This window comes from Microcebus murinus, chromosome 3 (genome assembly GCF_040939455.1).
Source record: "Microcebus murinus isolate Inina chromosome 3, M.murinus_Inina_mat1.0, whole genome shotgun sequence".
Classification (NCBI taxonomy): Eukaryota; Metazoa; Chordata; class Mammalia; order Primates; family Cheirogaleidae; genus Microcebus; species Microcebus murinus.
Genome location: NC_134106.1, coordinates 93,846,810 through 93,861,508, shown reverse-complemented (window position 1 = coordinate 93,861,508; position 14,699 = coordinate 93,846,810). Strand labels below are relative to the sequence as shown.

Sequence of the window (14,699 nt, the reverse complement as noted above, 5' to 3'; positions counted from 1 at the left end):
CCAATCCCCACCTCCACCCCCAGGATGCAATATTGTTTTGGATCTGCCAACTCTATCAGCTCCTCAGCTATCTGATCTCCCCCAGGAGGCAGCCACAGAGGCCCCTGGCACTCTCGGTCACCACCTTCCGTTTCTCATTATCCCTCTGCAGGGAGTCAAGACAGTACAGCGATGACCTCTGCTGACCTCATGTGCAGAACCCCCTTCCCTTCCATGGGGAAGCTTTCCCAGGGCACTGCTGGTGAAATCTTCAGCAACTGGGGCGACCCCTTGTGCCAGTGACTGTCCATACCTCACACGCCCTTTAAGATGAGTCCTCCTTGTCAGCTGGGCAGAGAGGGAGCCACCTGCAAACCCCATCCTACTGCCTGCTCTCTTGCACCACGTTTGTAACAACTTTGTCAGGTGAGTCCCCCAGGAGGCATGCCCCAAATACACAATTAGAAGTGAAGATTCATTGGGGGGTGCCAATGCCTTCAGCCAAAGACCACCAGAAACACAGTTGTCTTTGAACAAGTTATTACTTATTGCAGTAATAAATGCATTCATCATGGGGCATTCACTATGGAGAATGGCAGGGCTTCTCAGAGAGCATTACAATGAATCTATTCTAGGATTTTGGCACCGCCTGGGTGATTTCGTGGTGGGTTTTAAGGAAGTGCAGATTCAGTCTAGATTGGATGCTGTCAGAAATGGGGGTGATTCTGTGACTGAGTATCTCAATAAGTATTACCTATATGGAAGGTGGCCTAGAGTAAGGAAGAAGCTGTAATTGGTAAAAAGGCAGCAATCACTCATTTTCATCAGGAGAAAGATGTTTGTTATTTTGTGAGTGACACCGCGACTTTATGTACAAAATTATAAGTGGTTTGTTTTGTCTTACTTTATCACGGCCTGACAGCAGCTTTGTCTGAAGTTGGTGTTCTGAGACTGTTCATGTCCAACAGGAGACTAACATGGCCAAGCAGTGGTAGGTCAGCTTCTGAATGTCAGGTGGGTTTTTTCCCCCCAGCTTCTCAGGGGAAGCACCTGTGTAAGATAAAGGGGAGAGGAAATGGAAGACTGGAAGAACCTTCAGACTATGAGGCAGGTTTGACATCTGTGAGAGGAGGGCTGAGGAAGATTGTGGCTAAAGAGAGTTGGACAGCAGAACAGTGCCAGAACGTCTTGGCCACGCTGATGGGAGCTCCAGAGCAGACCGGGTCCCATGTTGGGCAGAAATGGCCTGGCTCCAAGACTCCACCATACCTGGTCACTCGCGGGACCAGCGCAGCATGGTCAGGAACGCAGCGGCTGGTCCCCCGCAGCGGGAGCTGTTGGAACTGCAGTCCTTGCAGCAGCTGTCTTGAACGGAGAACCGAGCAGAGCTATTCCACAGCCTCCAGAGGCCCAGGACCAAACACACAGGAATATCATCAGTTAGACAGCGGGTAGAGGAAGAAAGAAAAAGGGAAGATGTATTAAAGAGTACGTTCAAGTACAGAAGATGAAAACGGAGACATGTCCGCTCCATCTGGCAACAGCCAAGTGGCCAGCAAGGGTCACAAGCACAGTGGTGGTAGCAGGCGAGGGACAGCCAGCAGCCAGGTGAAGGGAGAATGGAGAAGAGCTGGGGACTGTGGATGGGGACCGGAGATGGGGCAGCAGCTCAAGATCCAGAGGAATGTCTAAGATGCGGACCAAGGGTTCTTGAGAGCTTTAGGAAATGAGCCAGTAGACAAATGCAAAGGGGGGCGGAAATCACCCAAGGACTTAGGCCCTAGAGAAGACAACTGGCCTGGGATCCAGAACACGTGTGGGGAAAGTGCCCTGAAGATGGGTAGGTTCATGTGTGGGAATGACAGCCCTGTCCCCCAGCTCACAGGCAATCTGCATCTGGAGGCCTGACAAAGAAGCTGAGAGTTCAGAAGGGAAAACGACTACTGGTACAACTTTCTACCTTTTGAAGAGCCACCTTGGCTTCTCAAGAATACCCTGTAACTATAGGTGGGTAAGCTGCTAGTGAATGACACTGACCAGGGAACATGTCAAATCCTACTTCTGTCAAGGAAGAGGCTATCTCCTCCATAACCCTTGATCTCCTCTAATCACTAACACCCAAAGAGCACTTACTACATTCTAGCACACCCTTGCTACTTATATCCCATTCAATACTTCCTTCAATCTGCAAAAATAATCCTAGGGGATAGGTCCTAATCTTACCCCTATTTAACAGATTTTCTATCTGTGAAAAGAGGAACAACAATAGATTCTCTTACAAAGCTTCTAGAAAATTCAATGAGATCATTTATTGAAATTGTGTAGCACAGATGTTTGAAAGATGAAAACATGAAGCACAAGGCAGACCAGAGCAGGGTTCTTTCTTAAAGGACATGCCCCAGCCCAGGTGTCTGGGCAGTGACTCAGCAGAGGGCATCCCACAGGCTCAGGGGGAAACCCCAGAGGACAGCTCCTGGTTTTCTTCCAGAAGGAGACAGCAGCTTAGAGGGTTTTCTGTGTTCGTCACCCAGCAAGATGTTTACAAACAGGTAAGACTAAAAAATTGCTATTTGACAAAAAACTTTTGAATTTATTAAACAAATTACAATAACTGATAAATACATTAATTCAAAATATTTTCACTAAGCACCAGACAGCATAGTTTGCAATCTTTTCACCGAGAACTCCTTTGAAAGAATGCCTGTAACTCAATCAAGTTTACTTAGGTTTTTAATAAAGAAATCTAAAGCTGCCAATCAGAGTTTATAATTACCATGAAAGGATCAGGTAAACAACCTTGAGGTCATATAACTCAAGCTTTTAAAAGCTATTTGGCCAGGCATAGTGGCAGACACTGTAGCCCAGCCACTTGGGAGGCTGAGGCAGGAAGATCACTTCAGCCCAGCCCAGGAGTTTGAAGCTGCAGTGAGCTACAATGCGATGCCACTGATCTAGCCAGGCAATGGAGTGATACCTTTTCTCGAAAAAAGAAAAAAAAGAGCTTTGTTTAACCTGTACCTTCTAATTGAGGAGTTCCTTGGCCTCATGCTAATAATCCCAGGTCAACATGCCAGATCCCACACAAACACACAAACAAAAACGAGTACTAAACAGCATGTATAAAATAGAAATAATATATGGACTCTGTATGTTTAAGGGCAATAATGCCTAATTCTTACGGGCATACAATGCAGTGAGGGGCAGAGAGAGATAAATGTCACTAACCCACAAGGGAGAACCAAGCAAGAGTTTGGTAGAGAGATGAGTCCTATGCCCTGGGGATATAGCAGAAAGGGCACTGGGAGGCATCAGGCACCAGGTGGCATCCAGGTCAGACCAGGAACATGAGTGGGTGTCAGTGTGTGTGAGCAGGGCCTTCAAGGCTACAGAAAATAAAAGGACCCAAGACACTGAGCCACAGAACTGCTGTCTCTTCAGAAGACAGTGAAGCCTTTGTTTTGGGTAAAGGGATGTAATTTAATAACAGACTATATAAAATTCAGGAAAATCTCTTCCAGCAAGAGCCAGAAACAACACTAGTCTGTATTTTTCAACAGCAATTCAGACAATCTGAAGTGGCCTATGAAACTAGCAAGAGAGTAAAATATCTTCCCAAACTCGGAGGCACCACATGCTCTTTGTGGAAACAGCCAAGACACCCAGAGACACCAGTCCCCTGGAATCAAACCCATTAGCAACAATCATCCTTAATGGAAAATATCTTCCCCTCCCAAAATGTAAAATAAAAATGACACAAGCAAAAACTCAAAATTAAGAGAAAACTTGAGCAAACTTTAACACCTCATACTTCACGTATGCCCCAACTGCCGTGGCCTGAGACAGTCCGCCGTTACTTACACTGATTCCTTACTGTAGAACACAACAAAATTTAGCATATCACTGCTCCTACTACATCCCTCCCCATGAAAAAAAAGTAAATAAATACTACACAAAATATAAACTTACCCCAAATAAAAGTCAGCATTAGCCTAGGGATTCTACTGCAATATTACTATACTAACCTAGGATATTTTAATCCTCTTCCTACTTATTTATGAAATATCCTCATTCTGAGAGCTCTGGAAGCATTATAAACATTAGATTCCTCTTCTTGAGGTAGTTCGAAGGTAAAACACAGCAGGTTTACCTATTTTTCTACACTACCACGGTGGGGTAAAAAGGCCTACAAGCAAAATCCTCATCCCCCATTCTCTAACCTAACTGGAAAACACACACCAGGAGATGAAAAGTCATACAAAATTTTAAAAAGCAAAAAAAACATAAAAAAAGAATCTAAGTACCATCATACTAAAAGTCTAAACTTCACTAAAGAAAAAAAATTTACTTGGTTTACCCAAGCTACAGGCATTTTAGAAAGTATTTAAGACATTAAACAGCTTACAAAAATAGTGAAAAAATTTTAGGAGAGAATAAAGAGTTCTTCCAAAATGCCACATCCACAAGAAGTGGTTCGTGGTAAACTGTCCGAGGCTGCCTCGCGCACAGGCACACACTCAGGCTGCCACTGTCCTCTCCCTCAGGTCGGCTTCAGAGGCGCAGGGATGGTGGCTGACGCCTGCTCCAGGTAGGCCAAGGAGCCCTGAGGGATGTCGGCTGGCTTTTTGTGCTGCACACTGATGTCCTCCAGCACCTGCTGCCAATGCCTCAGCTTTGTCAAGTGCTTCTGGACCAGAGCATCCTTCCGCTGTAATTCATTCCTTAGCTCCGAGACATCCTACAGATGAAACCAATGAAGTAAGTCACAGCAAACTCAAAAAAAACAAATACAGTTCCTGATTAGTTAAGAGCACTAAGAAGTAAATTCAAAACAAAAAGAATCCATTAAACCATATTAAGACCATTACTTTGCTTGGCCCCACTATTAAAGAATCCAAATAAAACAACAGATATCTAACATTGAGAGTTTTAATTTTTAATTATTTTTCTTTTAAAAGTAACACACAAGTTACAAAATTCAAAAGGGATCAAAGGGCAGCCACAAAAAAAAAAAAAAAACAACAAAACAAAAATCAGACTCTTTCCCATCCTGGTCCCCAGCCACTGAGTTACTCCTGTCCAAAGGCTAGCGCTGAGAACCAAAAACACTGAGAATTAGAAAACACGTTAACACACTGTTTACAAAATCCACACCACTGTTGTATCACTTCAGATTATCAAGAGTTAAAATCACATTTTCAAGAGTTTCTTTTTCTTTTTTAATTCAATTTTATTTAGAGACAGGGTCTTGCTCTGTCACCTGGGCTGGAGTGCAGTGGTACATTAATAGCTCAACTGCAGCCTTGAACTCCTGGGCTCACCCTCACCCTCCCTAAGTGCTCGGATTACTGTCGTGGGCCCACTGCACCCATCCACATTTTCAAGTGCTTTTTATGAACACCAGCATTCAATCTTTGTTATTAAAAAACTGGCTTTGAGGGCCGGGCGAGGTGGCTCACGCCTGTAATCCTAGCTCTCTGGGAGGCCGAGGCGGGCGGATTGCTCAAGGTCAGGAGTTCAAAACCAGCCTGAGCAAGAGCGAGACCCCATCTCTACTATAAATAGAAAGAAATTAATTGGCCAACTGATATGTATATAAAAAATTAGCTGGGCATGGTGGCGCATGCCTGTAGTCCCAGCTACTCGGGAGGCTGAGGCAGAAGGATCGCTCGAGCCCAGGAGTTTGAGGTTGCTGTGAGTTAGGCTGACGCCACGGCACTCACTCTAGCCTGGACAACAAAGCGAGACTCTGTCTCAAAAAAAAAAAAAAAAAAAAAAAAAAAGCAAAACTGGCTTTGAACACACCTGCATTGTTATTAAAGTATTCACATTAGGAAATGATCCAACATGATAAAGAACTTGCCATTCACCCCTCAACAGCTGGTATCATGAATGAAAAGGGCATTTTTGATTAATTGATCAGCTTGAAGAAATAGTTACTCAAAAACTACCCCAAGGCCGGGCGCGGTGGCTCATGCCAGTAATCCTAGCACTCTGGGAAGCCGAGATGGGCGGATCGCTCAAGGTCAGGAGTCAAAACCACCCTGAGCAAGAGTGAGACCCCATATCTACTATAAATAGAAAGAAATTAATTGGCCATCTGATATATATATAGAAAAAATTAGCCGGGCATGGTGGCACATGCCTGTAGTCCCAGCTACTGAGGAGGCTGAGGCAGGAGGATTGCTTGAACCCAGGAGTTTGAGGTTGCTATGAGCTAAGCTGATGCCAGGGCACTCACTCTAGCCTGGGCAATTAAGCGAGACTCTGTCTCAAAAAAGAAAAAAAAAAAAAACTGTCCCAAATTAATAATCTCAATTTAGTATTTCTCACTGCAGGCATCACTAGCCTTCTGGGTAGGACAACTCCTCACTCCCCCACATCACAAGGGCCAGGCCTTGGCCCAACCCACTCCATGCCATTAAAGCATCCCACTGTGGCAACTCCAATACACTTCCAAATACCCAATTTAAAACAACGGACATCAACGAAATCCTGAGTGAGCCAGGGTCAGAACATTTCCTTTTGATTCCATGGCTTCCTGTCTGCAAGGCATTGGGTAAGGCAATGCCTTGCAATCTGGAGACACAGATCGGTTTTTGTTCTAGACAAGCTCATCTACACTAATGGCTTTTTAACTTATTTTTGTGCAACAGAACCTTTTCCTTAAGAAAAATATTCCCCGGCTGGGCACGATGGCTCACGCCTGTAATCCTAACACTCTGGGAGGCTGAGGCGAGCGGATTACCCGAGGTCAGGAGTTCAAAACCAGCCTGAGCAAGAAGGAGACCCCGTCTCTACTATAAATAGAAAGAAATTAATTGGCCAACTAATATATAGAGAGAAAAAAAAATTAGCCAGGCATGGTGGCGCATGTCTGTAGTCCCAGCTACTCGGGAGGCTGAGGCAGTAGGATTGCTTGAGCCCAGGAGTTTGAACTGCGAACTAGGCTGACGCCACGGCACACACTCTAGCCTGGGCAACAGAGTGAGACTCTGTCTCAAAAAAAAGAAAAAAGAAAAATATTCCCTGAAGGCCAATATATGAAACAAGTGAGAGCAGAACTGCTCTGTTTAGAGCTCTGCTCTGTCATGAACACTGATAACTAACAACATTTCATACTGATCTATAAAGCCCTACTGAAACTTAAAAGAAATGTGTACATCTCATTTAAAGCATAAATGGAATCCTGGCAACATCTGTTTTTCCTAAAAACTGAGAAGAAAATTGTTTTTACCTCTTTGATAACTTGCTCTGGTTTCTGGACAGATAACTGCAATCTTTTTTGTAGAAAAAAACACTCTGTCTGTCTTGCAATATCTAGAAATTTCTGGATACACTGATCAACACCTTAAAAAAAAAGAATGAAATATTAAATTAAGAAAAACACTAGCCACATATATCTCCCTCATAAATAGCCAGAATATCAAAACAGCACCTTCTCATAAATTAACTGGGGATTTGGATTGGCCACAGCAATAATAATGACCTCCAACATCCCATGTGTTAACCAACATTAAGTAGTGGATAATTCATGCTTTTATCAGGCGAAAAAGATATTTTAAAATATAGTTCAAAGAAATCAGAAGCTCTGGTTACTTGTAGGGATAAACCTGGGGGATGAGAGAGAAGCACAAGAGGTTTTTCTCTATGACACCTATTTAAAAAAATAATACAATCTTTTTTTAAGCAGTATACATTATTAGTCTTCTTTACCTAGTACCAATATGACATGCTTATTATCAACAGTTCCTTAAGACTGACATAAGATATCAATTAATAAACTGAACAAAGAACCAGCAGTTTATAGAAATTACATGCATACATTTATTCTTTCTTTCTTTCTTTATTATTTATTTATTTTTTGAGATAGAGTCTCTCTCTGTTGCCCTGGCTAGAGTGCTGTGGGGTCATCATAGCTTACAGCAACCTCCAACTCCTGGCCTCAAGCAATCCTACTGCCTCAGTCTCCTGAGTAGCTGGAACTACAGGCATGCGCCACCACGCCCGGGCTAATTTTTTCTATATATTTTTAGTCGTCCAGCTAGTTTCTTTCTATTTTTAGTAGAGAAGGGTCTTGTTCTTGCTCAAGCTGGTCTGGTCTTGAACTCCTGAGCTCAAATGATCCTCCCACCTTGGCCTCCCAGAGTGCTAGGATTACAGGCGTGAGTAATCGCACCTAGCATATACATTTATTCTTTGCAAAAGTTCTCATAAGTTCTCTTAGGATATAAGCAGGACTGAAATATATCAAGTGTAAGATCAGCAATGAGGAATCCTGCTGAAGCCAAGAACATTTGTCTACAAAGACAGAAAGCTTACCAGTTCGAATTTCTTCTTGATCAGTGCCATTGACATAGTCCTGACTTACCAAAGAAGCAAAGCAAGCCTGTGTGAACAAAACATATAAAAGAAAAAACATCATTCACATATCAAAAATCTTACATCAGAGTAAGAAATAACTTCTGTTTAAAGTCATTCAATGAACTGACAGTAGCTATGTCTCTGTACATGAGATGACAAGACATCATGCCCATGAAGGCACTTGGTAAACTGAGTCCTAATTAGTCCATGGAGGGAGAGCTAGGCAAACAAGCCAGCACCATATCTTGTCTCTCTCCTACTACTTGCCCCATCCCCACTATCTCATTCCACACTAGGCCAGGCTGCTCTTCCATCCCCACCACAGCTCCTCTAGCCAAGGCTTATACAACTTACACCTCAGGACTCAGGCCATTTATAACCTCCTCAGAGAGGTGGTCCTATATACACTTTCTAAAGGGTGCCCCCCATCCTGTTCGTGCTCTACCCCAGCATAGCTTCATTGTTTTTCACATAATTAAGATCAATCCATTCTTTTCATCCATTATTGTCTGTACCCTACTCGTAGATGGAGTTTTGCTTCTCTCATTCACTACTATAGTCCTAGTGCCTGGAATCCTGTTTGGCACAAAGTAGGTGTTTAATAAAGCCATGTTAATCACTGACTGGATAGTCTAACTGGACAATGTTGGTATCACATGGACAACCAAAGCCCCAAAGAGGGCACTCTCTCTAAAGGGGCACCTCTGTAGACACATATGTGAATCAGGCAAGAAGAGTTCTGTGTGCATGCAACTCTCAGGAAATGCACAAGGAAGTCCTATCGCAGGCTTGGGCCAGAAGGGTGTATGTAGAAAAAGAACAGGATAGCATCTGGGAGGAGCAGGGGTTAGAAAGGAAGACTCAAACTCAGGAAAGCAAAGCTCAGTCAGCAGTGAGCAAACTACACTCTAGTTTAAGCAACATTAACAAGACCCCATCTCTTAAAAAAAAAAAAAAAAAGAAAAGAAAAGAAAGAAAGAAAGAAAAAAAAAAATTAGCCAGGCCTGGTGGTGTGCCTACAGTTCTAGCTATTCTGGGGGCTGAGGCAGAAGGATCACTTAAACCCAGAAGTCTGAGGTTACAGTGAGCTATGATGATGCCTCTGCACTCTAGCCTAGGCAACAGAGCAAGACCCTGTCTCTCTCCCTCTCTCCATATATATATATATATATATTTTTTTTTTTTTTAAATAAAGCTCAACCATCCCTTTCCTTTATGGCTTAGCATTACCCCAAATGGAACAGACTTCTCTGTCCTTTAAACCGTTTATCTCCAAATCTTTGATTGTATGTCCCACAGTAAAATCATTTTGTCCATGCAACCCCAATAATATAGTCACTTACAAATTATATTCATGTACTACTCTGCTATCATATACACACAAAAAACACATATAACTAGAGTTTAAAATGTGAAAAAGATAACTCCAATTAGAAGTTACTATTACTTTATTTCCACACACTAATGGCTCTTCCTCCACTTTAGAGACCACTGAAAATCACTAAAGCACTCATTTTTACCTCTCTACTCGCTATCTTCTCTCAGAACACATCTTCCTTGCCACAGGATAAACTCCTTGGGGCAGAACTCAAAGATACTGGGTTATCGCTGCCTTTCTCCTCCCTAACTCCCCCCTTTCCCTCTTCCTCGGACCGTAGTACCAAGCCCCACCCAGCAACTTTTAAATAAGTTTATTTTCGCTTCAAGACTCCCATTACTTGAGGACCGTTTAAAAGTGGAGCCCAGAGGCAAGAACACAGGACATAGCAGTGAAATGCTGAGCTCCGAAGAGGATGAGCCCATACTAACCACGCAGGGATGCAGGAAAGGGTGCTCAGGGCTGGGACTGGAACCGCTGGCTGGGAACCGCGAAACGTTCCAAGGTTGGGGAGTAGGAAAACGTGAATACCTGAGTAGAATATCGACTACTGGGGAGCCTAAAGCAAGTGACATGTTATCTAAGCCTCAGTTTCCTTATTTGTAAATTGGCTCCTGGGATCGCTGAAGGAGATAATATGCGCGCGTGTAGTTTACGTTTCAACAAAGAGGGAGGAATGGGAACACAGACTTCCATGTCTCATTTTACCTCAAAAGATGACTCCAACTCGTCCACCAAAGTACTGTTAGAAGGTCTCTGAGCGCCCGGCGTCGCCTGAAGAAGCGAAGCCTGGCCCGGGAGTCCGGGCTGGGGTGGTGGAGGCCCGGGTGGTTGTCCAGAGAACATACCACCTAGCGGAGCCGCCATGTCTAAAATGGCGGGAAGAGGCTCTCTGCGCCTGCGCGACAGCTGGAGTCCGGTCACGTGGCAGCTGGGACCCGCTTGGTCACGTGGTAGGACGGGGCCCTGGAGGCGTCAGTTGGGCGCCGGAGAAACCGGTTTTTCGTTCCCCTTGTGTTTGCGGTGCAGAGGCTGTGTGTGGCTGTTCCTTTTGTTTTTCTTAGCTTGAGAATTGAAGGCTTAGGATTTGACACAATTGTGTAGAGAGCAGAATGAATTAACTAAGTAAAGATGTTCTAGTCTCCACTCTACCCTAAACGTATGGAATGGCTTTGACCAATTCACTTCTTTCTGGGTACAGTTTACCCGTGGGTTAAAAGGAAGTGGTCACCTATTCTCTCTACACTTACTGAGCGCTTGCTGTGTACTAATTGTTAATTCAGTCATTGGTTATAGCGCCAATTCAGTCATTGGAACAAGCCAGGCAAGGTCCTCCCTAAATTCTAGTGGGAGACAGGTAATGAGAACGACTGACACCGAGCCTCCATATGTGACTAGTATTAGATATTCATGGTTACGTCAAAGAGAAAGTCACTGTACTAATCTTTTAATAATCTTCTAACATTTGCTTATTCGTATCTTCAGAAGCCAAGTCACATTTTTTTTTCATTATATTTAACTGTATAATTATCATCCAGCACACTTATTGAGCCCTCCATGTCCCAGGTACTATTGCATGATCTGAAGGTTATTAGCAATTGCCTTAAAATCTCTGGAGAGAGACAAACACATAAATAGATATTGCAATATCATGTAGTGATAAGTGTTAGGACAGAAAATGCAGTAAGGGGATGGCTAGTGATGGTTGGATGTTCTTTGAAATGGGTGATTGGGAAGGCCTCTCCAAGGAGATCTGGATTAGAGGGACTGGAGTGAAATTTTAAGTAGGAGAGCTTTCTAGACAAAGGGACCCCTGAAGAAGGATCCTGCTTGGTGGTAGGAAGGCCAACAGGGCCAGAGGAGTGAGACAGGCAGAAAAAGCCAGAGTTTTGCCAATTAGGCTCAGATCAAAGGTCATCTTCCTAGTCTCAATTTAAATTAGACTCACACTCCCAGACACTTCACCCCTGTTTAAATTTCTTCACATTACTTGAGCATAATTTGAAATTATAATATCTTATTTTTTTCTGCATTGACTAAATCACCTTCTCTTTCCCAATGCGCCTGCACACACACACTGGAATGCAAGCTCCATGACATCAGAGCCTGCGTTACTCACCTCAACATCCAGGACTGTGCCTGGCATAGACAGACATAATAAACATTTGATGGTTGAAAAGGCCTAAAGAGAAACCAGGAGGGAACTAATCTACTCCAGTAACTCTCAAATTGTTTTGGTCTCAGGACCCCTTTACACACCTAAAAATTATTGAAGACCCCAAAGTTTTTATGTGGTTATGTCTGCTAATATTCACCTGATAAATTAAAACTGAAAAATTGTTTCAAAATCAACTCATTAAAAAATCAAACCCTTCTTGGGATAGAGACTAAGAAAAGGAAAAAAAAGAAGAAAAAAATCAAACCCATTATAAAAGTAAACATGTATCTTATTAAAGCTGTAATTCTGGCCAGGCACAGTGGCTAGTGTAATCCTAGCACTCTAGGACGAGGCAGGCCGATCGTTTAAGCTCAGAAGTTCCAGACCAGCCTGAGCAAGAATGAGACCCCGTCCCAAAAATTAGCTGGGCATGGTGGCACATGCCTATAGTCACAGCTACTCAGGAGGCTGAGGCAGAAGGATTGCTTGAGCCCAGGAGTTTGAGCTTGCTGTGAGCCAGGCTGACACCAGGGCACTCTAGCTGGGGCAACAGAGTAGGCTCTGTCTCAACAACAAAAAAGCTGTAACTTTATTTTCCAAAACAAAAAATAAATTAGAAGAGTGGCATCATTTTACTTTTTTGCAAATCCCTTTAATATCCAGTTTATCTAATCCTGATGGAAGTTGCCTGAGAGCATGGTGAATGGTATTTCTCTTGGATTCACCCTAGAATAGGGCAAAGAAAAAATACTCATGTGTTTGAATTTCACTGAAAACCCATTTCTTCATTTCTAAAATAAAACATTGGAAAAACTGCTAAGAACAAAGTAATGTATGTGGGACTCTAATACAGTTCCTGGTATAGACCAAGTAACTTTTTGAGAAAAGAGGAGGAACTTCTTGAGAAGAGGAGTGATTTATGTTAAAAATAATCTTTCCACTCACAGATAATAGGAGAACAAGTGGAAGCAGAGGGACCAGTGAGGCAGTAATCTAGGAGTGTAGGAAGGAAGATGGGGACTTGCACTATGACGGTTGAGACAAAGGTGGTGAGATGTGGTCAGATGAACTCTATGATTGGCTCAGGAAAAAAACTCAAATGGTTGGGAATGGAATGCATAATATAATCTGTTGAATGTGACTTTCCTGAAGACAGAGTTTAGGCTAAACATTTCCTTAGGATTATCATGCAAAGGAGGAGCCCACAGCTCATGAGTGGCAGAGCTATAGCTGTAGAATATGGCTGGCTGCAAAGGGCCACAAAGAAATGGTGAGGCCAATACTGTCTGATTGATGTACCACCAAATGATTGAGCATGGTTTTAGAACCCTTTTTCCCCCAACCCTAGACTGAATTCTTTAAGGGCAGAGACCACATCTTGTTTACTTTGCCATCGCAAGCACCTTCCAAAATATCGGGCACAAGGTAGGCATGGAATATTTGCTGAATCAATGCATCTTTTACTCCAAAATTAGTAAGACATTTCCTACTGCTTTGAAATTGGAGGATATAAGGGCATGTTTGGATTTACTCTGCTATAATCCTAAAATCCTTTTTTAACTGCCAAACCTTCCAAGATTTCATCAAGTTCACCTTCTATCAGTCTCTTTTCTCACCTATTCATTCAACCAATATCAATTTTCAGCAGTGGTTTGAGTCCATGTGCTATGAGTAGATACAATGATAAACTGGAGATAGGGGACCTGTCCTCATTGCAGTTAAAATGTGCACTGTCCTTTTATAGCAAGGGCTTACTGAATGTACTACATTTAGTGATGGTTTCTTGTGCTCAAGGCCATGTGTTGGGGCACATGGATGCTAAAGTTTACAGATGTGTTGATCTGGGTTTTAATCCATACTCTACTTTCAAACTCATGTGCTGTCCCCTTTCCTCCTTTCCCCTTCTGCCAGAGCAACAATGCACCCAGCTAATCTACGTTTCCCCAAATCCTGTGCAGTAGCCATGGCTCACTCTAGTTGATGTGAGCAGAGTGTACTTGGGACTTCAGTGATACCTCCTTAAATTAACTGCGATTGTACCCCTTCTGCCCTGCTCCCTTTCCTTCAACCCCAGCAGTTTATCTGGGACTATGAGGAAGCCTTGAGGCCATGGTGGTGATGTGGAATTCTGAGCTCTTGACCTTGGATTCTCTACTTCTATCAACTTTTACCTTTTAAGACTATCATGTTCTAAATCACTGCTATTTTGGGTTTGCTGCTCTTCACAGCCATGCCTAGTCCTAGTCGATACCCATCTGTAGCACAGAGTGTGCTTCTGAGGATCAGCAAAGGGTTCATGAAGTTCACGTGCAAGGACAACTATTAAGTTTCATAGCAACCAGATTAGATAAGCACATGAAACCAGGGCCTGTGCTATGTCTTTTGTATCCCACACATTAGTGAACACAAGAGTTCTATTGTTCTTTTATCCATAAAATGACTTTGAACAGAAAGCCTCTATCAAAGCTCTACTGGGCCATCTGAATCATCCCAAAGAAATCTGTTTTTAGTTTCCTTCATACAACAGTGATTCCATCTTTCCTGATGAAGGAGCTTCTCAATGTCGATACCCAGGGGAACCTGTGTTTACTTACCATTCTTGCCAGATTTTATTTAATTCTAATACCATGAATATGCATGCCCATTTCCACTCCCTCTATAACCCAATGTAGATATACAATACCCTCTTTAAATATCAAATTTTTAAAATGTTAAAATTAACTTCAATGAACAGCTTTTTCTGCCAAATGTTTTCAAAGTTAAAAAAATAAGTGCATAGACCAGGGGTCCTCAAACTTTTTAAACACGAGGCCAATTCACTGT

General features: G+C 42.9%; 1 protein-coding gene across 1 annotated transcript; it reads right to left on the bottom strand.

Annotated features, from left to right (window-relative positions):
- Positions 1-2,550: 2,550 nt before the first annotated feature.
- MED28 (mediator complex subunit 28) lies at positions 2,551-10,626 on the bottom strand. Its single transcript, XM_012737531.3, has 4 exons — positions 10,427-10,626; positions 8,299-8,365; positions 7,214-7,326; positions 2,551-4,714 (listed from the first exon to the last, which is right to left on the bottom strand). Exons 1-4 carry the CDS (start codon positions 10,583-10,585, stop codon positions 4,517-4,519), a joined length of 537 nt encoding a protein of 178 aa, XP_012592985.1. The 5' UTR covers positions 10,586-10,626; the 3' UTR covers positions 2,551-4,516.
- Positions 10,627-14,699: the final 4,073 nt, after the last annotated feature.